The sequence below is a fragment of the Brassica napus genome, chromosome A5, assembly GCF_020379485.1.
Source record: "Brassica napus cultivar Da-Ae chromosome A5, Da-Ae, whole genome shotgun sequence".
NCBI classification, from domain to species: domain Eukaryota; kingdom Viridiplantae; phylum Streptophyta; class Magnoliopsida; order Brassicales; family Brassicaceae; genus Brassica; species Brassica napus.
This window is the reverse complement of record NC_063438.1, coordinates 9,043,115-9,064,498: the sequence shown is the minus strand read 5'-3', so window position 1 is coordinate 9,064,498 and position 21,384 is coordinate 9,043,115. Positions and strand designations below refer to the sequence as shown.

Here is a 21,384-nt window from a genome sequence, read left to right as displayed (position 1 = left end):
ATCTGAGTGTTTTGATAAGTTTTTTATCTGATTTTTTTTCAGTTGGTAACATTTGGTTGCTTAAAACTCTTACAGTTTTTCCAAACTAAAACTCTCCGACCTCTCTCTAATCTCTTAGAACTTGAAAACACCAAATTTTATACCAATTTATCAATTTTTATCTCATGTCTTTCTCACTAATTCATCTTGTTGTGCAGGTTTCTTATTACATAGTTTTCATCTTCTACTCCTTTAAAATTAGATCTAAATTTTTTGGATATGTATTTTTCTGTGTTCTTTAAAAGTAGATCTATTTCATCTTCCACTCATGTTTTTGTTTTGAAGCCACTTGAACGATTTTGGATTTGCATGGTGGTTGATGTACTAATAACAATGGAAATTTAGTACTAATAACAATTGAAATTGTTTGTTCATGTTGGTTGATGTACTAATAACAATGGAAATCTTGTAAATAAAATAGGAATATGAGGATGATTGACTGAAACAACCATTTTCAAAAAAAATTAATAAAATAATAATGGCACGTGAATAATTCAAACTTTTACAGTGAATAGGGAAAACGAAAGTTTCAAAAAAATCATGGGTTAGTTTTGTGTTTAACTTTGAGTTTAAGTCATTTTTGCAAAAAAAAAACCATAAATATATTATCGTACGTATATTTTGATATAAATAATACCTCAATGTTAATTCAATATGATAAATGTCGAAGAGTATAAAATATATAGTACCAGATTTTAAATAGTATATACATATTTTATTTTACATTATCATAATAATTTAATTCAAAAATAAATAAAAATAGATTTGTGCGAATGCACGGGTCATATTCTCAAAATGTGGGTGATACAATTGACGGTTTGCAAAACAAAATAAAATTACTCAATGTAAAATATAAATTATTTTATTTAGAAATATCATATTAAACAATTATTTAATACGTGTAGATTATAAAATATATATTCTCACTTATACAAAATAAACATTTATTTATAAAAAGTAAAAGCAAACACCCGCATACTATTTAAAATATGAAGTTTATATAGAAAGGTTTATATTAAAATCCAAATATTTCCTTTTTAGATTGTATAGGATTTACCAATCTTATTTACAAATATACTAGATTAAGACCCGCGCCTTGCGCGGAATGAATATTATATCTAAATTACTTTTATGTATTATATGTTTTTTACATATTATGAAATAATAAATATATATTGAATTGGTACAAATACATAAATAAATTTTAATTATCCACACAAATAATTTTTTTCTATTTTATATGGTATAAAATTAAGTTTAAATGATATTAACATAGATATATAATACATTTTTAATGTTGACATCTGTTAAAAAAAATTATACTCATATTATTTTTGATCATTTGTATTTCTTTATAAAAAAAATTTAAATCACTAATAATAATAAAAAAATTATGGGATGTTTAATAGTTTTAGTAATTTATAATTTTAAAAACATTCAATGCAAAGTTTAAAATCAAAATTTTAAGTTGCCAATATTTGTTTAAAATGTTTATCAAAAAAAAATCAAAGCAAATTTCGAAATTAAAATACTTATGTATTTTTTATGGTATATAATTTTTTAAAAAAATATTAATATATATATATAATATTTATTAAATGAGACTTCCAACGTAATTTCATAATAATTTATATCTTGTTATAACATAAATTTTAAGCCATGGATCACCAAAATTTCAATGCTAGATTTTTAACAGTTTTAACAGTTTTAGTCATTTATAGTCGTTTTTAAAAATTCAAAATATAACATGTATGAAAAAATCTAAATTTTTTTATATAGTTAATACGGTTGTTTAATTTATTTTAATAAGTTAAAATTTTAAAAAGTGATAAAGAATAGACTAATTTTTATCAAATATTTATTATTCAAAATCATTAATTGCCATATATATATATTTTAGCTACATTAGGTAATTTCGTGATTTTTATTTAAGGAAACAATTAGGAGCATTAATTATTAATTTATGGTTAGTTTAATAAAAAACTTATTACATATATATATGGACCAACATATTTTTCTAAGGATTCTAAGAATGATTATGGTGATGACACGTGACTACAAAAATATGTTGTAATGCTTCTCTTTTAATATATAAAAGATATCTTGTTATTAATCTATCTCCAATAAAATGAAAAAAAATAATTATAACTACAACTAGGTATGAGGTTCGAATCTTACAGACTATGCAATTTCTTAAAGATTATATGATGCAAAGCTTTTTAGAGGCTCTAGAGTACTACAGACAAAACCACTCGTTGTGGTTGTCTAGTGCGCACAGGACATGTCTATCGAAGATGTCGTACACTGTCTGTCGATCCAAGTTTTTCGGGAGAATTTCATCGTGGAATTATTATCTGTGGTATTGATCATCAATTTCGCATATATTGCAACTAATTGATCATCGTATGTAATAGATTAGAAATTATATGATCATGTAGTTGGTAATTACCCATGGTTTAAAAAAATCCACGAATAGCCATTCTTTTTCATGTTTTTTTTTTTAACTTAAAGCTTATTTATCCCTTTCTTATTAATAAAGAAACAATTTGAAATAGTAATCTTGGTTTTGCAAGTTAATTACATACAAACCTGCTGAGATGTCATGCTTACATTCAATCTCAGCCATGCTTTAGAAAGACCCTTTAATTACTCGCAGTGTTTTGAAACCCGACCCGGACCCACGGTTGAACTGGTAAACCCGGTGACCTAGAAAAAATCCGGTTTGGATTTTGTGAAAAACCCAACATTTAGAAACCTGCAAAAACATGAAAAAACCCACTAAAATCCGGAACCCGATCCGGTTGAACCACCGGTTGAACCACCGGTTGAACCACCGGTTGAACCACCGGTTGAACCAATAAATAACTTTTACTTCTTTTCTTTAGTTTTTAATTATGTTTTGTATTCTAAGTTTCCAATTAACAAGTTATTTTATGCGTTAGAAAATATTTAAACTATTATTAAATTATGTTTTGTATTCTAAGTTTCCAATTAACAAGTCATATCCAAACTATTATTTTATGTGTTAGAAAATATTAAATTTTAGTTTCTATATTATTATTTTCATAGCTAATATATTATTATATAATAAAATTAATTCATTTATTAACCTGCGGTTCACCCGCGGTCGACCCATCGACCCGATAGATCGTCCGGTTCAGTGTCCGGATCGGGTTTAAAAACATTGATTACTAGACAATTTACAAAACCATGCCACTTGCAGAAAATGAAAACCCGACCACATAACATGAACTAGATTTTGATCCGCGCTTGAAAGCGCGACTTCTTTTGTTATATTTTTTTTGATATCAATTAGTATTTTGTGATTGTTTTATATTATTATATTATAAATAGAAATTATATAAAAGAATTAATTTTTTAAAATATATATAATTTGTGAATTATTTTATTTGGAATTATGTATAAATCTTATGTAATTCTCTCTTACGCATGGGCATTTTACATGAACCCCGAAAAACCAAACCAAAATTAACTCGAAAATACGTATTCTTTTGGAAATGTGGGCCTCTGTTCGCGTCTGAGACCTACCCGAAACCCGTTTGGGAGCCAAAGTACCGAAAATGTTTGCGTATATTAGATATATTTGTGTATTTTGGATATATTTTTGGTATACATATATTTTTGAGTTTTTGGTTTGAATTTCCGGTTATAGTTTTGAATTTCGAGTAAAAATTCAAATTTTAAAAATATATTTTTGGGTATTCAGATACAATTTTGGGTATTCTTTGGTTCTTTGGGTCAGATTTCAGATAAAATTTTAGGTATTTTGAGTATTTTTTTAGATTTTTGGGTTTTTGTTTAGATTTTTGGATATTTTTCGTGTTTCGAGTATTTTTATGTTTATCGAGTATTATTTGAGTCCTAAATATCTGAATAGATCCATACCCGCTACGTACAAAAAAATAACATATATTTTATAGGTATTTGAATTATGGAGCCGAAACCATCCAGATTCGAAAGAAACTATCCAAACCCAAATAATTTTTTTCTAAATACCTAATTAGATCCAAAAACCCCCGACCTAGCAAAATTCATTGATTTGTTTTATAAAATTTTGGGTGGAAATATTCTTGAGGTTTGATCAATAATGTTTAATAAGACATGGCTCATTTACATTTCAAAAGTTGATCTCGTAAGAAAATTTTGATCTAATAAAGGATGATGGTATAGATGATAATGACCCCTACGTATTGAAACTTCGGTGCCGTTTATATCAAATGTATTTATGTTAAATTGAAGTAAGTTGATTTAAGTAAAATAACCATTTGAAACATTCTGTATATGTACTCATGATCTTATTAAAGTGGGTGAAATTTATTTTAGTGTTAGAGGATATTATATGATTCCTATATAATAGGGGATAGTTAATAATATCCCGTAAACTATATTTGAGAAGTGATTTTTTTAAATTTGTTTAGGTGTCATCTTCATAGACAATTTCACCAGAAAATCATGACATGGTACAATTAGATATATGATATGGCTTATAAAAAAGATGACATGGCTAATCAATACCATTAAAACAGGATCATTCACAAATTATATCCTTAATGAAAATTGCATTTTTCTCAAAAATACCCTTATTTTTACAAAGGATTATTAAAATTCATTAATGGCATTTAAGTCTTTTGGTTTTGGGCCTACATATACACCACAAATTATGGGCCTATATATATATTTAAAAGATATACTAACTTTAAATTTAATATAAGTATAAATATATTATGTACTATAAATAAATTAACAACATGAAAATATTATTTTCTTAAATATACGTATCAATATTCAAAATATATCATTTGAATATTATACAGATTTTCAATACAAACCAAAATCATATATCCTACACCATATATCATATACATATTTGAATATCATTTTTCCATATATAATATTATTTATACATAATATTGATATGACAATTACGAGTGTTCAACAATATTTTTAAAACTATCTTAAAATCAAATTTTAAATCTAAAATAAAAACAAAAACATATAATAGGTTATTAATAACGAAAATAAACTAATATTGTCATATCAATAGATTTTTTATATTATCATTTTTTATTTGGATAATATAATAACATTTCCTCAAATTCTAGAGAATCACTAATTTATGTAATATTAAAAAATATATGATTAATTTAATCATTTTAAAAAAATACTATCATATATTTTGTGTTTTATCGGATCAATGGTATCAGATCGCAGGTTAATAGTGAGTTTTTGAGTTTTTTACCGGGTTATATCCGATTTTTAATTAACTAATTTTTCATTAAATCTGAACCGGATTACATACAATGTATCGGGTCTATAGGTCTAACCATGAATCTAAGTCGGATATGAAAACAAATCTTAAAACTCAAACATTATTATAGAACAACTACCATATTTCGAACAAATACCATATTTTAAAGAGAAAAAAATAAATGATAAAAACCTAAAAACTCAATTGTTATGGATCGAAACAAAAATAATAGTAGTTTGTAAATCAGTTTTCGATCAATAAATGAAATATAAACAAACCCGCGCTTTTTAAGCGCTGGTCAAAATCTAGTTGAAAACTTAAAACCCTAACATTATTTCTAGGAGATATATATATATATATATATATATATATATATATATATGTATATATATATGAGTCTTACACAAAACGTATTACATCGATTTAGAAAAAGCTTCATAACTTTACCTAGCTAAACTTATTATGTCGTCCCGTGATAACATCCAGCCGTCCACATATGTCTTCAATTCAGAAAAATGTATTTCATAATCCTTCTTTCCGTTAGCTTTTTGTATATTTAGTTTGACCATATTTTGTTTTTTATGCAGGATCTGTACACATGGAAGTATGAGTCATCTTCAAGGCATAAGACTGTCACGTATTTGGTGAATGGTGTAAGTGATTTTTTTTTTTGTAACTTGATGGTGTAAGTAATTTTTCTTTGTTATTTTACTGTAATTTACTTTTCTGTACATCTTTTCTTTTTTTGGTCAAACACTTTTTTGTACCTCTAAAATCTAACCTATTTGATAAAATATGTTTCAGGCCTCCAACAAAATTGATGATTTTCGCAAGACTTAAGTAGATGTACTGTATGAATATAACATCATGATGACACTTACAGTTAGAGAAAAACATTCAGTCAAATTTCTTCATGAGCAAGTTAAATCCAAGTTTACGGTTTGAATGGAAAATAATAAGTTAAGTCATGAAAGTGTAAAACTCAAGTCTTCGGATTGATGTGCCAAGAATATTTTTTTGTGAGATCCGAAAACTAAAGCGTGGAAACCAGAATTTGAGATATGAAGAATATTGTCAATTGTATGCTTTTGTTGCTTTCTTTATTCAGTTCTTTTAGCATCTGTTTTAAATATAGAATCTTTAAAAAAATGCACCACGTAACAATTCATTGTTTCTACCATTTTCTTTATTGCAAATTGATACCATGTTTACAAATCATGACGTAAGTAATCTATGAATATATTATTTGCAAGACAATTTGCCTTTCCTACAAGATATGTCCATATTTTTCTCATTAATGATTGACAATGAATGGAATGAAATAATTATTAACAATATATTTTGTTTTCACGTACCAATTATTAAATAGACAACTTAATATATGAATATTAATGAGTTTTCATAATATCAAGTAACATATATTTCGGATTGCATAGACTAAAGATAGATTGTCTTTTCAAAAACATTCGTTATATTGTAGTGATAAATGAAGGAAATCAATATGGAAAATATATGATTCATGTATTCAATGACGTGAATGAATATCAACTATGTTATATATATATGTATGTATATATTATTCACAATATGTTAGTTGACAAAATTTTAACTTTGCAATCATTTTTAACAAAGCTTTATGCCATGTCTGACACACCTAAAAATTTAACCAAAAGAAATTGAAAAAAAAAATCTAAAATTGTGATTTTAAATATATACATATATATTTTTAAATATAATTTAAAATAAAAAAATATTTTTTCTATATTTTATGCTTAATTTAAGCAAATTTATATTAAATATTGGTCAACATAGTAAAATATATAATGTTAATAAATTTTATTTTTAAATATAATTTAAATTTTAATAACATGATACAGGAAAACACCTAGTTTAGTTGTATACAATAGGTTGAACTAAAATATAAATAGGTGCAACAATCTTTTGTAAGTAGATTTGTTAGGACTTCTTCTCTTTTAATAGTATTGATATTTTTATGTTTTATTTAGACGTAATATAAAACGCGGTGTATTGTATAATTTTTATTCACTGCTTCAGTATCTGAGAATGGGTCTCCACCAAAAGTATTCACTGCTGCGGTTTATCTACGTACATGTTGACCGATTATATACCTTTTCCAAAAAAGAATCTTTACACATAGTCTATGATTATGATAACTTGACAAACATTTATTTTCTTGACCTAACTTAAGACTATGAGCAATTGGTAGTAGGTCATTAGCAGCGGGACCATATTAGTTTCTGCCTTTCTGGACGGTGGAAACTGAGAATGATAGCACTGACATTGTGGCCACAGATATAATTATTGTACGAACGTATATCTACACCAATTATTCTCTACGGCTGAGTAACCTTATCGCCAAAATGACAATAAATATCAAACATTTGCCACCCCCAAATTATTGCGATTCACTCTTCTCCTCATCATCTTCCAATCAGGTACACTCTCTCAAACCATTTTATGTCGAAAAAATATCAAACCATTTGCGACGCATTTTCTAGTTTTCGTGATTATTCTGTATATCCAATCAAAGAGATGTAGGGTTTTGATATAAAACAAATCATTTTGTGGCTATGTTTCCTAGATAATTTTTTTACCTTTTTTTTTTCTTTCTATAACAAATAGGGTTTATTTGCCAAATAACCAAAAAGGGTGTTGTGTTTTCAGGAGATACCTGACGGATTTAAATGGCCAAGATGGAACCGCTAGGTGGTAACAAAGGAGAAGGATTCAACGATGTTGGTTATGAAGGTGTGAAGAAAATAACTGTGGGAGCTGAAGACGTAAACATAACTTATATCAAGATCGAATACGTAAAGAACGGAAAAGTCGAGATCCGTGAGCATGGAGCGGCTCATGGGGAACTGAAAGAGGTATAAAATAAATGTGTTGGTGACTTTTGTTAAATACTGATCAGTTTTTTCGTTACTAATTCATTTGTTCTAATGAAAAAATGAAATATAGTTTTCAGTGGATTATCCGAAAGATAGTATCACTGCCGTTGGTGGAACCTACAAGCATATTTACTCTTATGATACAACGCTTATCACATCGCTGTACTTCACAACCTCTAAAGGATTTACCTCGCCGTTATTCGGTGAGATGAAGGGAACAGAATTCGAGTTCAAAGGTGAACATGGAGAAAAGCTTATTGGATTTCATGGACGTAGTAGTAATGCTATTGATGCCATTGGAGCTTACTTTAGTACTGGCGACAACTCAAACAGTGGAAGCGGATCTAACAGTGAATTTAGTACTCAAAAACTTGATGCACAAGGTGGCAAGGGAGGAAATCAATGGGATGACGGAGGCGATCACGACGGAGTGACAAAGATACACGTTGCCGTTGGCCGAGGCATTGAGCAAATCAGGTTTGATTATCTCAAGAACAGACAAACAAATGAAGGACCTGCCCATGGTGTGAAGGGGGGCAGATCTTCCATTAGAACGGTGTGTATTATGTGTTTCTAATTTTTTCTTCTCAAAGAATGTTTCTATCAAAATATGTTATCATGAGATTACTGAAATTTTTCATGTGGGATTTCTCATGATTATGCAGTTTGAGATAAGTCGTCCCAACGAATATCTACTTTCTGTGAAGGGTTGGTCTGATTCAACCAACAAGATTGTGGGCATTAAATTCATAACCAACACAAATACTTCAGAGTGTTATGGATTTGAAAAAACTCCTGGAGAAGAAGGTACAGATATTTCACTTGAAGTAAAAGACAAGAAGATTGTCGGTTTTCATGGATTCGCTGACTCCCAAGTCAATTCTCTTGGTGCTTATTTCGCTCCAGTCGCCAGCTGAAAACTTTGTTGGGTTCATTTCTTGATTTCCCTATGAATAAGGCTACATCAGAGCCATACCTGTGGATATCCGGATGGGCTATGTCTTATGTTTTGTGTTTCAGTGCGATGTTTGTGTTGTCACTTGTGGTTTTTTTTATAAAGGATGTCTATGTTTATTTTCATTTGGATCTGTTTTTATTTGAATCTTGTAACTAAATTTGATTTTCACTTGAAGTCTATTAGCCCTAATTTTTTTTTCACTTGAAGTCTACTACCTTTAATTTTTAAACAGGAACACAACTAAAAGAGCTAAACAAGAACTAAACAAGATACTTTACGTACCAGCGAGAGAAACGACCAGCAGAAGAAACAAAGCAAGCAATGTGTAACCAAAACCGTAAGAATTTTTTACATTTAGAGACATTTTCTCACTTTCTAATTATATTACAAGACACTTCACACTTGAGACACACTTTTTTTCTTGTGAAAATGACTCATATAACCTCTTTCTTTCTTATGTATCACACTAATCTTTCTCCTCTTCTTATTCTACTTTATTGTTTTTCTCATTTCACTTTATGATTTCATTTATCTCAAATTCTAAAATATATTAAACAAAAATAATTGTTACAATAAATTATATATAAAATTATCTATCTTTTAAGATCCATTTTCATATATATATATATTATATATATATTAACAAATTTGAATGTGAATGTGGATGTGGATACCAGAGCGTAAATAATATAATTATAAATTAGTTGTGGACGTAGAACATTTTTAACACGAAGGCTGTTGGTTGATACCTTTAAAAATTTTCTTTTGATGAGAGTTATCTACTATAAAACACATTAACATCATATGCCCACACATTAACATCGTTTGTCCACACATTAACATCGTCTGTCCACATATAATCACTCATCCACACATCACTCATCCATGTATACTCCGTCCATAAATCACGCATCCACGCATCACCCGTCCACAATTGTCGTTTCTATTAAGGGTGGTAAAATTGTCCACTATCTATCACTGGCCCACAATAAAGTGTGTCACATGTATGAAGTGTCTCTAGGTGTAAGAGAAAGTGAAAAAAGTGTCTCTAAGTGTAATCAACTCCCGAAACTGTACATTAAAAGAGAGTAGCGTTCGTTTACATGCAAGTTAGATATTCGTTCAGAGCTGACTAGCTGAGCGATTAAAAAGCTTACATGTAAGTTTAAAAATTAAATCTAATTCTTTACATGCAAGTTAGATCTTCGTTCAAAGCTGACTATCTGAGTGATTTTAGTAAAACTTAAAAAATGAAAAATGAAATCTATAGGTGATTTGGTAATGATATTTTCTAAAAATTTCAAATGATAATATTTGTTTGTCTACACTTTTTTGCTTATGGGTCTCTTTACCAATTCATTTGTTTTTTTATCACACATGTTTTGTAACGATACGCTCATTACTAATAACTACTATCAAGAGGCTTGAAAAAAGAGTAGACGTGCAACCAAGAATCATACTCTAGAGGTCAATCGATGGCGGCGATAGTTTGGAGATCATTCAAAAAAAGCGAGCAGGAAAGTATGATGTTCGTGATGCAGCCAGAAAGCTGCTCTACGGTTAGTTTTCTTTTGCCAAAACATTTAACTGTGTCCATCTTTTGAGACATGACTCTAAAAAGGAGTTTTGGTGATTCTTTTCAGGATAGTACAGAAATAATCAAGAAAACCATAAACGAGAATAAGGCAAAGAAAGTCGAGTTTGCTTTCAAGAAACAAAAGTCTCAAGCGAAAGGTATATTCTGCAGAAAGTGATGTTCGTTTTTCCTATGATTTTGTACTTGTTACAACAGCAAGTTTCTCTTACGTTGACCAAATTGTAAGTCAGCTAGAATCACTGCAACCTTGTATCTTACCAGTGTAACCAACACACGAACAACATTTTCGTCTGAACAAGAAGATTCAAATCATTCACGGCAGCCATAGTACTTCACAAGACTCCTAGAACTTGATGCATAAGAACATTACAAGTGAAAAAACTATTGAGAAGATTGATGATGAATTGATGATGAGCTTAAATCATTATGATAATTCACCAGAGAGAAAATAGATTGTAAACATCTAATATTGTTAGAAGAATACACTGAGAGATAGACATATTTTTTCTTGAAAGCTAGAGACAGAGATTTGTTAACCTAGATTTTTTGAGAAGACAAGAAACTGAAGAATGCATGTAAAGATGGTTAGAACAACCTTATTATTGGTAGTCCTAACATTGGTCCTTAGTGTTTTTAGTATAGGGCCCACTACTTTTTTGCTAGAAACTTTGCTCAAATGTCTCTAATTAAGTAACGGCCCAAGGGTTGTCCAACACTGTTTGCAGACCCCACTGACACGTGGCGACCCGCAATTGGTTCATATTTATTATTATTATTTTTTAATAAGAAAAAAAAAAATTTAAGGACCAAAAAATGTCCCAGCCGATAATCATGCTCTTAGAATAATAAATTTTCTCTGTTTATTAACGTGAGAGAGAGAAAAAAAATAAGAGGAGAAGACGATGAAGAAACTCAGAGAATAAACATGAATTTCAAACACAAGAGCACTATGATCGTCTTCTTCCACTCTTGCTATAATTTCTCTATCCATTTTCTGGAATCTTCTTTTACTATACTCTCGATCGCCATTACTCAGCCTCCTGCTTCACTATGTCTGCAATTGAGAAAAAAATAGGGGTGTTATTTGTGGATGTATTTTAATAGAATTTAAATCTAAACAGAATGATGATTTTAAATTTTATTTTAATATCTGGTGTTATTCAATGAATTATTTAAATTCAGTTTTTTTAAAATCTAGTGTTACTCAATTTTTAAAGTTTGTAAAATTCTTCGTATTTTCAATTGATTTCAAATCATCTCTCATGAAGTCGCATGAATAAATGAGTGAACTCAAAATCCAATGCCTACTGCATAGATTTTAAAATTCTTGAACTTTAAACAATTTAAAATTTTAAAATTTGATGGATTGCAAATCACTGATCGAATAACACCACCCAAGACACTAATTTTCAGAATTTGTTATTGTTATTTATTTTAAAGGTATCTTCAAATAACATCTACAAAGACATTATTTCAAGAGGACTATTTTTAACCGGAAGTGAAAGCCAAGTCTCTTAAAATTTCTACAATAATTATTTTTCCTAAATATTGTTTACACTTGAATAACAATGAATTTGATATATTTTTTATAAATTATTAATTAAATAACAGAAGATTGCAAGTGAGTTTAAGTGATTTTGCACAAATCCCAAATTGAATAACACTTGATTTGAAAAGAAATTTAAAATCACTGACTAAATAACATAGGGTATTAATGAAATCTCAAAATCTCTTAGAGCATGTTTATTGGTAAAACCCACTTAAGGGTCCTTAGTAAATTTTTAACTCTTAAAAGAGAGATAAGAAACATTGTTATGACTGGCGTAGTATTGTATCTGGTAGATCGTTAGCAAAGGACTAATCAAAAGGGTGGGGTCAGGATCATCTATCTCAGTAGGGAATGATCCTTGGCTCTCATCTACTCGCCCGAGACCAGCAAATAAAAATCAACACAACCTTTACCCAGACCTTACAGTGGATTCTCTCATTGATGTAACATCTAGAACATGGAATTCACAGGCTATTCAGACTCTAGTGGACCCGCAAGATGCAAAAATTATTGAAAGTATTCCTTTAAGTCGAATTCAGACAGTAGATCGGGATGGATGGCATTTTACAAAAAGTCGAATATATACAGTTAAATCTAGATATCAAGTAGAGCGGGTGTATCCTGATAGTGGGCGAACATTACCAGAGTATGGTCCTTTGGTTTTGCCCTTGAAGGCGCATTGTTGGAAGATACGATGTCCACCCAAGACAGAATATTTTCTATGGCAACTGGTAACATGATGTATAGCGATGAAGAAAAATTTACGCTCACGAGGAATCCATGAGGACACAACTTGCGCACAGTGTGGAGCACAAGAAGAGTTCATAAATCATGTGTTTTTTGAATGTCCACTAGAAATTCAGGTTTGGGCACTTTCACGAATTCCGTTGAATCCGAACTTTTTTCCCCCACAATTCCTATTTGCAAATATGGACCATTTATTTTGGAGGGTTACCCCGGAAATGGAGGATCATCAATTTGCATGGATCTTATGGTATATATAGAAAGGAAGAAACAATAAAATTTTCAGTAATCTGGATATTGATCCGTGTGAAACAGAAACAGAGTTGATACTCTGGGCTGAGGTACAAATTACAATAACACAGAGAACTGACCAAGCTCGGACTGCAACGGACGTGATAGTACCATCTATCCCAGGTAGATGGTGTTTCACGGATGGATCTTGGAAAGACGGGGAAATATTTTTGGGACAAAGGTGGTATAGTACGCTAGAAGGTTTTGATGGTCTAATGGGAGTAAGAAATACAAGAGCGGGTCAATCACCTCTTCATTCAGAGATAGAAGCTTTTATTTGGGCTATGAAATGTATGAGGAATCTAAGACAGTTAAACGTCACATTTGCAACAGATTATTCTCAATTGGTGAAGATGGTTTCTAAATCTGAAGAGTGGCCAGTCTTTACAAGTTATTTGGAAGATATAAAGTTATTGAAGAGAAGTTTCAACAGTTCATAGCTCATTCATATACCACAGACGCAAAATTAAAGAACGGACAGTCTAGCACGCAATGCAAGAAATCAACCGTCTTTTGTTGTCCATATGGACGCGGAGCTACCAGTTTGGTTTACAGAGTCTATATGAATTTGTTTGTTGCTGACAAAAAAAAAGAAACATTGCTAAGAGACACTTAATTTTAGTGGTTTAATGGTAGTTTCTTAATAAAGGTTCTTAACAAAAAAAATATTAAATTTATTTTTAAACATAAAATTTTAAACAAAGATTAAATTTATTTATTAAATAAAACAAAGTCAAACATAACATCTTAAACATAGATTTTAAAATGAAAACATAAATACAAAGATTACTAAAATAAATGATAATAATTTCAAAAAGGCATTCAAGCTCAGTTGTTGTCTTCATCACGTCCAAATTTACGCCATATATGTTCAACCAAATCACCTTTCAGTTGTTGATGTGCTTGTCTATCACGAATTATTGTTTGAACACCCATCAGATTGGCGATATTTGTAGGGATATATGTCGAATAGGTGAGATCGACATGTGAACTTCCGCTGTCATCTCCTTGTTGGAAATCCGAAACATCATATTGAGTGTATTCATCTTGTTCGTCTTCTACTATCATATTATGGAGTATGATACATGCTCTCATAATCTTCCCAATCTAGACTTTACCCCAAGAAAGTGAGTTTTAATAATGGCAAATCGAGCTTGCAAGACTCTGAAAGCACGCTCCACATCTTTTCGGGAAGCTTCTTGACGTTGAAAAAATAAAACTGCTTTCGGCCCTTGTGGAATCGGAATATATTGGATAAAAGTTGCTCATTTCGGATAAATACCATCAGTGAGATAGTAAGCCAAATTATACTCTCTTCCGTTGACCGAGAAATTCATTTGCAGAGCTTGACCATTTATTATGTCATGAAAAACAGGTGAGCGATCAAAAGCATTGATATCATTTAAGGTACCCGGATGTCCGAAAACGCATGCCATATCCAGAGATCATATGAAGCAACCGCCTCTAAAACGATTGTGGGTTTTCTCGAACAACGAGAATATTGCCCTTTCCAAGCGGTGGGACAATTCTTCCACTTCCAATACATACAATCGATGCTCCTATCATCCCGGGAATTCCACGAAGCTCTCCAATATGAAGTAGACGTTGAAGATCAGCCGGTGTTGGTCTTCTTACGTATTCATCGCCGAACAAATTTATGATTGCTTCCACAAAATTTTCCACACATAACTGAGCAGTGGTTGCACCGAACCTGAGGTATTCGTCGACCGCATCAAGTACAAAACCATATGCCAACACACGGATAGCTGTTGTACACTTTTGAAGTGTAGAGAGACCAAGCCTTCCGATACCGTCCTTCTTTTGACAAAAGAACTGAACTATTGGAGAGGCGATCAACAATATGCATGAACAATGGCTTGTTCATTCTAAATTGTCGTCAGAATAGATTTTCGGGATATGTTGGAGTGTCACTGAAATAATCATTCCATAACCGGAGATGGCCTTTTTCACGATTTCTTTCGATAAAAATTCTTTTTTTCTTTGTCTTCCTTTCATCTTCTTGATCACCATAAACATTGCACAAATTCTCAAAAGTTTGATTGAAAGTTTGATCAAAATATTGATCGAAAGTTTCATCAATATTACCCTCGAAAGTGTTGTGAGAAGATGATGCCATGACAGGTTTGTTTGAGATTCTTGTGTCAGATTATATATTGTTTCACATTTAGAAAGAGAATGTAGAGTTGTGTGAATTGTTGTGGGAAAGAAAATAATAGAGAAAGAGAATGGAGAGTTGTGTGAATTGTTGTGGAGAGACGTATGAATTGTTGCGAGAAAGAGAATAATAGAGAAAGAGAATGGAGAAAAGTGTGAAATGTTGTGAGATAGAGAAAGTACATTAAACACAGAAACAAAGAAACTTAAACAGTTAGACTTATACTTATATAAATTAGCTAGACAGAAAGTCATTGAATAGCTTCTGCTTGAGTGCTTCTTCATAGTCAACAAGAGGTTCTTTTTCGCAATCAGACTGTCAAGAAGATTCATCTTCGACAACCTTTCCTTCATTGTCAAATTTTGTTGTTTAATAGACCACATACTTTCAAACTCATTCAGTGCATTCTCCTCTGCCAATGTCTTCTTACCGCGAGCCTTTGCGGCCTTAACACCCGGCGGACGCTTGTTCTCAGTAGCTTGAGAGCCTGACGAAGCAGCACCGTCATCACACTTCATCTTCTTAGAGATCCCATCGTTTTTAGCAGTAGCAAGGTCGCACCACTTCTGGTCGTCCCGGAGCTCCTTCCAAACGCGTTCCAGTGTGAATTTCTTTTTATGGTTATTGTAGGAAATTTGATGAGCTAGTTTCAGAACGTCATTATCGTTTTGACCGCTACTCTTCTCTCTGCTTGCATCTTCAAAGGCTCAACAAAACTTGCAAACAAGATCATTGATCTTGTACCATCGTTGCTTGCAATGACTAGGCTCTCTCTGCTCGCAGCCAGCTACTGGAGGTCTTGCCGCAAAGTACGCTGCTACTCTTGTCCAGAAAGCGCCTGATTTTTTCTCGTTGTTGACGACTGGATTTTTGCTCGTGTTTAACCACGAGCTGATGAGGAGAATATCATTCGTTGGCGTCCACTTCCGTCGTTCTCTATGCTCCATAGCAGTCTCTCCACCATCTTCGGTTCCTAGCGTGCTTTGAAACAAAGGTTGTGATGAAGATAGTGAGGCACTATCTTCATAGTTACCGAACGAAATGCTTTGTTGACTATGAAGTAGTTCAACATATTTTTAACTCTGGGTAGATGGATAAGAATCCATATCCGAAGTAAGCTCAAGGAAGAGAGAAAAAAAGAAGAAAGTGGGAAGAGAATCACACGGTTTGAACAAGGAAGAGATAAAGAAAAGAAGTGAGGTGAGAAAGTAGGAAGAGAAGAGACACGATTTATGTAAGGAAGGGAAGGATCAATGCATTGATCACAACCACCCATAACCGAGTAGACATATATCTAAAAGCATTCATCACACAACCCCCTTCTACACAGAACACCAAATCAATTTATTACCTAAACCTACCATTATCTCACACAAACCACTTAAACATCTATTTAATACCTAACCTAACACAAAACTACAATTCAATTCTATCCAGACATGAGTAAAAATCAACAACAATCATACCATATTTCACAAACCACCAACCAATATATTTATCATGATTAATCCTATTTAACATAGCAAAGAAAAAGGTTTAATCCAATTCAAAATTCATTTCAAACAACCATTAAAATAAAAAACAATCGCATCATAACTCACAAACCAACAACAAATTTAAGCAATGGTTTATCTAATTCAACAGAGCCAAGAGAAAGTTTAATCCAATTCAAATGATCAAAGAGAAAGGTTTTACCTTTATGAACAAGAAGTGTGGAGTTTTGTCTGACAAAGAGAAAGGTTTATCCTTGATCGCGCCTCTTTCTCAATCACTCGCAAGACACAAAAACAGAAAAAAAATATCAAAACAAATCAGAGGACTGGACTTCTTAAGATTCACGATGAAAGAGCACAATCAAAGACATGCATAATTGAAATATTCAAACATTAAAACATATGAACTCATCTTTACCTTTCGAATCACTGTTTTCCTTCGTTTCCGAGAGCCTCCACGAGAGAGATCTCGCTGTTATCCTTCGTCGAGAAGAGCAACCGATAGAGGGGACGCCGTTTTACTTCGAGAGACGCCGATTCGTTGAGAAGAGCCACCGACCGGGAGAAATATCGCTATTTTCGTTGCCAAGGAGACGAGAGAAGGAAGAGAGAAAGAAGGAAAAGAGAGAAAAAGACGAAACCGTGAGACACCACCTCTCTTCTCTCCAATGCTTTTGTTTTGACTGCTTAATTAAGTGAAGGGTCTTACCTTAATGACCGTTTTGTTCTTTTTTTTAAATGATAAAATCAAATGTAAGCTAAGATAAACGTGCTCTTAAAATTCTTATTCTGATATAGTCGGCTCCGTGAACTAATTCATCTGATGGGCCAACCCCATATAAACATTTGGGCCTATGATAAGCAATACGTAAGCAGCAAAACTCTCTCACCTTCTCAATTCATCTCTTCCGTTCCCTTCCGATTTAGGGTTTCCACAGTCGCCATGTATCGCACGGCAGCTTCACGAGCCAGGGCTCTCAAGGTTTGTTACCTAAGCCTTTCATCGTTTCACGATTGATCTCGTTTTGTATGCTTCTGGAACCTTCGCGTAGTGAATAGATTCGTCCTGATTCGGATTATTCTTATTCCGATTGAATTACCCGCGACGATGGGACTGTTATTACTGCTTAGGCTTACGAGTGATCGAGTCTTTGTTTCGCAGTTTCTGAAGTCAAATCTAACTAGAAATGGATTTGCCTCTATCGTTTCAAATGGATCGTATTCTTGTTTTGTGATAGGGATCTCTTAGCCGGAGTTTGAGACCGGCGCGTTATGCAAGTTCAAGTGCCGTTGCGACTAGTTCTTCTTCTTCTTCTCCAGGTTTCTTCAGCTGGTTGACTGGTGGATCATCTTCTTCGCTTAATTCATTGGACATGCCACTACAGGGTGTGTCTCTTCCTCCACCACTTGCTGACCTTGTTGAGCCAAGCAAACTTAAGATCACTACTCTCCCAAATGGTCTCAAAATCGCCTCCGAGATGTCTCCCGTAAGTAAATCTTATGTTTACTTCTCTGAAGATAGAATCTTTTAAAATGCGGTAAATGAACTGAACGAAGTTATTATCTTGGTGTGTTAGAATCCAGCAGCTTCCATTGGTTTGTATGTTGATTGTGGTTCTATCTACGAAGCTCCTTATTTCCATGGAGCAACGCATTTGCTTGAGAGGATGGCTTTCAAGAGCACGAGAAACAGGAGCCATCTACGTCTCGTGAGGGAGATTGAGGCTATTGGAGGCAACACCTCCGCATCTGCGTCTCGGGAGCAGATGAGTTACACTATTGATGCTCTTAAGACCTATGTCCCTGAAATGGTTGAAGTTCTTATTGACAGTGTGAGGAACCCTGCTTTCTTGGATTGGGAAGTCAACGAAGAGGTGATTCTCTTTTTTTCTCCTTTGTGGTTATTTTAGTAACTCTTGTGAAATTATTTATGTGACGTATTGTCTTGTGGTTATTTGGCAGCTACGTAAGATGAAGCTAGAGATAGCGGAACTTGCAAAGAACCCTATGGGCCTTCTCATGGAGGCCGTTCACTCTGCTGGTTATTCCGGTGCATTGGCGAATCCTCTCTACGCACCTGAGTCTGCTTTGGACAGATTGAATGGGGAACTCTTGGAGGAGTTTATGGCTGTAAGACCGCATCAGCTTTTGAGAATCTATGTGATTAATGTCCTTATTTGCTTACTCATTTGATATGGGAATTTCAGGAGAATTTCACTGCTGCACGTATGGTGCTGGCGGCAAGTGGAGTTGAACACGAGGAACTTTTAAAAGTTGTTGAGCCGTTGACTTCAGACCTTCCTAATGTACCGCGCCAGGCGGAACCAAAATCTCAGTATACTGGTGGAGATTTCCGCCAACATACTGGTGGAGAGGTAATCATGACAGATTTGCTTTCATTGAACAAGTGTGTTTGAGATGAAAGTGTATTTATGTCACAATACTACGTGAGCTTATTCTGTTCTGTCATCTTCAGGCTACGCACTTTGCTCTCGCCTTTGAGGTTCCTGGCTGGAATAACGAGAAAGAAGCAGTCATCGCCACTGTTCTCCAGGTTTAACTTGAATATTTAATGTTTGCTTGTGTCAAAAATATTTACTTGTTTTAATCAAATTCTATTGACTGAATATAATTTAATTCGAATTGCTATTAGATGCTTATGGGAGGAGGTGGGTCGTTCTCTGCTGGAGGCCCTGGAAAAGGAATGCACTCATGGCTATGTAAGTCAATTCTTGTGTTTATATCGCTTTCTTGAGCTTTCTGTTTTCACGTTTGTTGAACTAGTTCATTAGTTCTCAACCGATCAGTAATAGTGATAAAAATTCCTATGTCTGTTTTTACAGATCTCCGTATTCTTAACGAATACCAGCAAGTGCAGTCATGCACTGCTTTCAGTAGCATCTTTAACAACACCGGGTTGTTTGGAATCTATGGTTGCTCGGTTAGTTTAAGCAATCCTGATCTATGCTCTTCCTTATAAATCAACTATCCACTTAATCTCATTGATTATAGTTGTAATTTGTGTGGGTATTAATACCTTCAACTTTAAGGAATATCGATTTTGTGGGGGTATTAGGCTATGTCTTGTTTGTGTGACTTGACGACTTCTTTGCTTCATATGTGTTCTAGTACATATTTTGATACGATTTACATCCATGAGTGCAGAGTCCCGAGTTCGCTGCAAAAGCAATTGAATTAGCAGCTAAAGAAATGAAAGATGTTGCCGGAGGAAAAGGTTTGCAGTTTGTTTCTTCTGTTTTCTCCTATTATAATCTTAACAAGTCGAAGCCGTTGTTTACATCTGTTTATTTGTTTGGACAGTTAATCAGAAGCATCTTGATCGCGCCAAGGCAGCCACAAAATCTGCAGTTCTGATGAATTTGGAATCACGGGTATTCTCACTACGATCAAACCGTTTTGCTTGAAAAGCATGTTTGTACGATTCGAACCGATTAGATTTTACTAACGAGTTAATGTATGTCCTATGCAGATGATTGCAGCAGAAGACATTGGCAGGCAGATTCTTACATACGGAGAGAGGTACACGCAAATGTCTTTTAGAAAAGAAAAAAAATTAAAAACAGCGTAGTATTCTTCTTGCGCATACCCGTGTGTTTATAAATGAATAAATATTGCAGGAAACCAGTTGAGCAATTCCTGAAGACAGTTGATGGACTAACCTTGAAGGACATTACAGATTTCACCAGCAAGATTATCTCAAAGCCTTTGACAATGGGTTCCTTCGGAGATGGTAAACAAGTTTTCACTCTTTTCTTACTAGTTTTATATACGTTTTTAATGTCAAAAAAGTCAAGATTTTGTGTTCTTTCTTTTGGCAGTGTTGTCTGTTCCTAGCTACGACACCATAAGCAGCAAGTTTTCTTGAAGCAGCAAACAAGTTGCGAGAAAATCAACATTACTTTGGGACATGTAAAATAAAGAAGGATGTTTGGGAAAAGAAGACTGGACCATTTAAAATTTCTATTTCTTACGAAATGGATTTTGTTTCCATCTACAGTTGAAATGGCTGGCATTTTTCCTGTCCGTCTCTCCAACTTTCAAGAATTATTTGTATTCCAATAATTATTTTTTCACAACTTCATGCAGTTATGCTACTTACTGTATGTCATTTTTCACAATTTGTTTTACTTGGTTGAACATGAAACAGATATCTTTTGGACATGGTAGCTCGTGTGTAATTTGACAAGTAGTAGCCGACGGTAACGACGAAAATTTGTTTATGGAACTGCAGTTATCGACCGTCGAATGATGATCTGCAACTCTATGACTACATTTAATAGGGCACAACTCTAACCCTCATCTCTAAAGGAAGAATCAAATGCTGAAAAGTGAAAA

General features: G+C 32.9%; 2 protein-coding genes and 1 long non-coding RNA gene across 4 annotated transcripts; 2 read left to right on the top strand and 1 right to left on the bottom strand.

The window, feature by feature from the left end:
- The first annotated feature begins 7,604 nt into the window (after positions 1-7,604).
- On the top strand, positions 7,605-9,378 carry LOC106356571 (jacalin-related lectin 4-like). Of its 2 annotated transcripts, none has more exons than XM_048780959.1 (4): positions 7,605-7,764; positions 7,994-8,199; positions 8,291-8,776; positions 8,886-9,378. In XM_048780959.1, exons 2-4 carry the CDS (start codon positions 8,014-8,016, stop codon positions 9,135-9,137), a joined length of 924 nt encoding a protein of 307 aa, XP_048636916.1. In that variant the 5' UTR covers positions 7,605-7,764; positions 7,994-8,013; the 3' UTR covers positions 9,138-9,378. The 2 variants fall into 2 exon arrangements, with proteins under 2 accessions (XP_048636916.1, XP_048636917.1); XM_048780960.1 differs by lacking the exon at positions 7,605-7,764 and adding an exon at positions 7,786-7,863.
- Positions 9,379-11,573: 2,195 nt separating this feature from the next.
- On the bottom strand, positions 11,574-17,673 carry LOC125609489. Its single transcript, XR_007339747.1, has 2 exons — positions 17,231-17,673; positions 11,574-11,829 (listed from the first exon to the last, which is right to left on the bottom strand). It is a non-coding gene; the product is annotated as an uncharacterized LOC125609489 (long non-coding RNA).
- Positions 17,674-17,818: 145 nt separating this feature from the next.
- On the top strand, positions 17,819-21,210 carry LOC106451624 (probable mitochondrial-processing peptidase subunit alpha-1, mitochondrial). Its single transcript, XM_048780958.1, has 13 exons — positions 17,819-18,010; positions 18,267-18,515; positions 18,606-18,902; positions 18,991-19,158; positions 19,236-19,403; positions 19,505-19,582; positions 19,682-19,748; positions 19,872-19,969; positions 20,194-20,263; positions 20,350-20,420; positions 20,519-20,568; positions 20,667-20,779; positions 20,868-21,210. Exons 1-13 carry the CDS (start codon positions 17,852-17,854, stop codon positions 20,912-20,914), a joined length of 1,635 nt encoding a protein of 544 aa, XP_048636915.1. The 5' UTR covers positions 17,819-17,851; the 3' UTR covers positions 20,915-21,210.
- The last annotated feature ends 174 nt before the right edge of the window (positions 21,211-21,384 follow it).

Coding starts and splice junctions, on each gene's coding strand:
- LOC106356571 (XM_048780959.1), top strand. CDS start 8,014: ATGGCCAAGATGGAACCGCTAGGTGGTAACAAAGGAGAAGGATTCAAC. Junction 8,200..8,290: donor CTCATGGGGAACTGAAAGAG/GTATAAAATAAA, acceptor AATGAAATATAG/TTTTCAGTGGATTATCCGAA. Junction 8,777..8,885: donor GCAGATCTTCCATTAGAACG/GTGTGTATTATG, acceptor ATGATTATGCAG/TTTGAGATAAGTCGTCCCAA.
- LOC106451624 (XM_048780958.1), top strand. CDS start 17,852: ATGGGCCAACCCCATATAAACATTTGGGCCTATGATAAGCAATACGTA. Junction 19,404..19,504: donor GCCAACATACTGGTGGAGAG/GTAATCATGACA, acceptor TGTCATCTTCAG/GCTACGCACTTTGCTCTCGC. Junction 19,970..20,193: donor TTGGAATCTATGGTTGCTCG/GTTAGTTTAAGC, acceptor CCATGAGTGCAG/AGTCCCGAGTTCGCTGCAAA.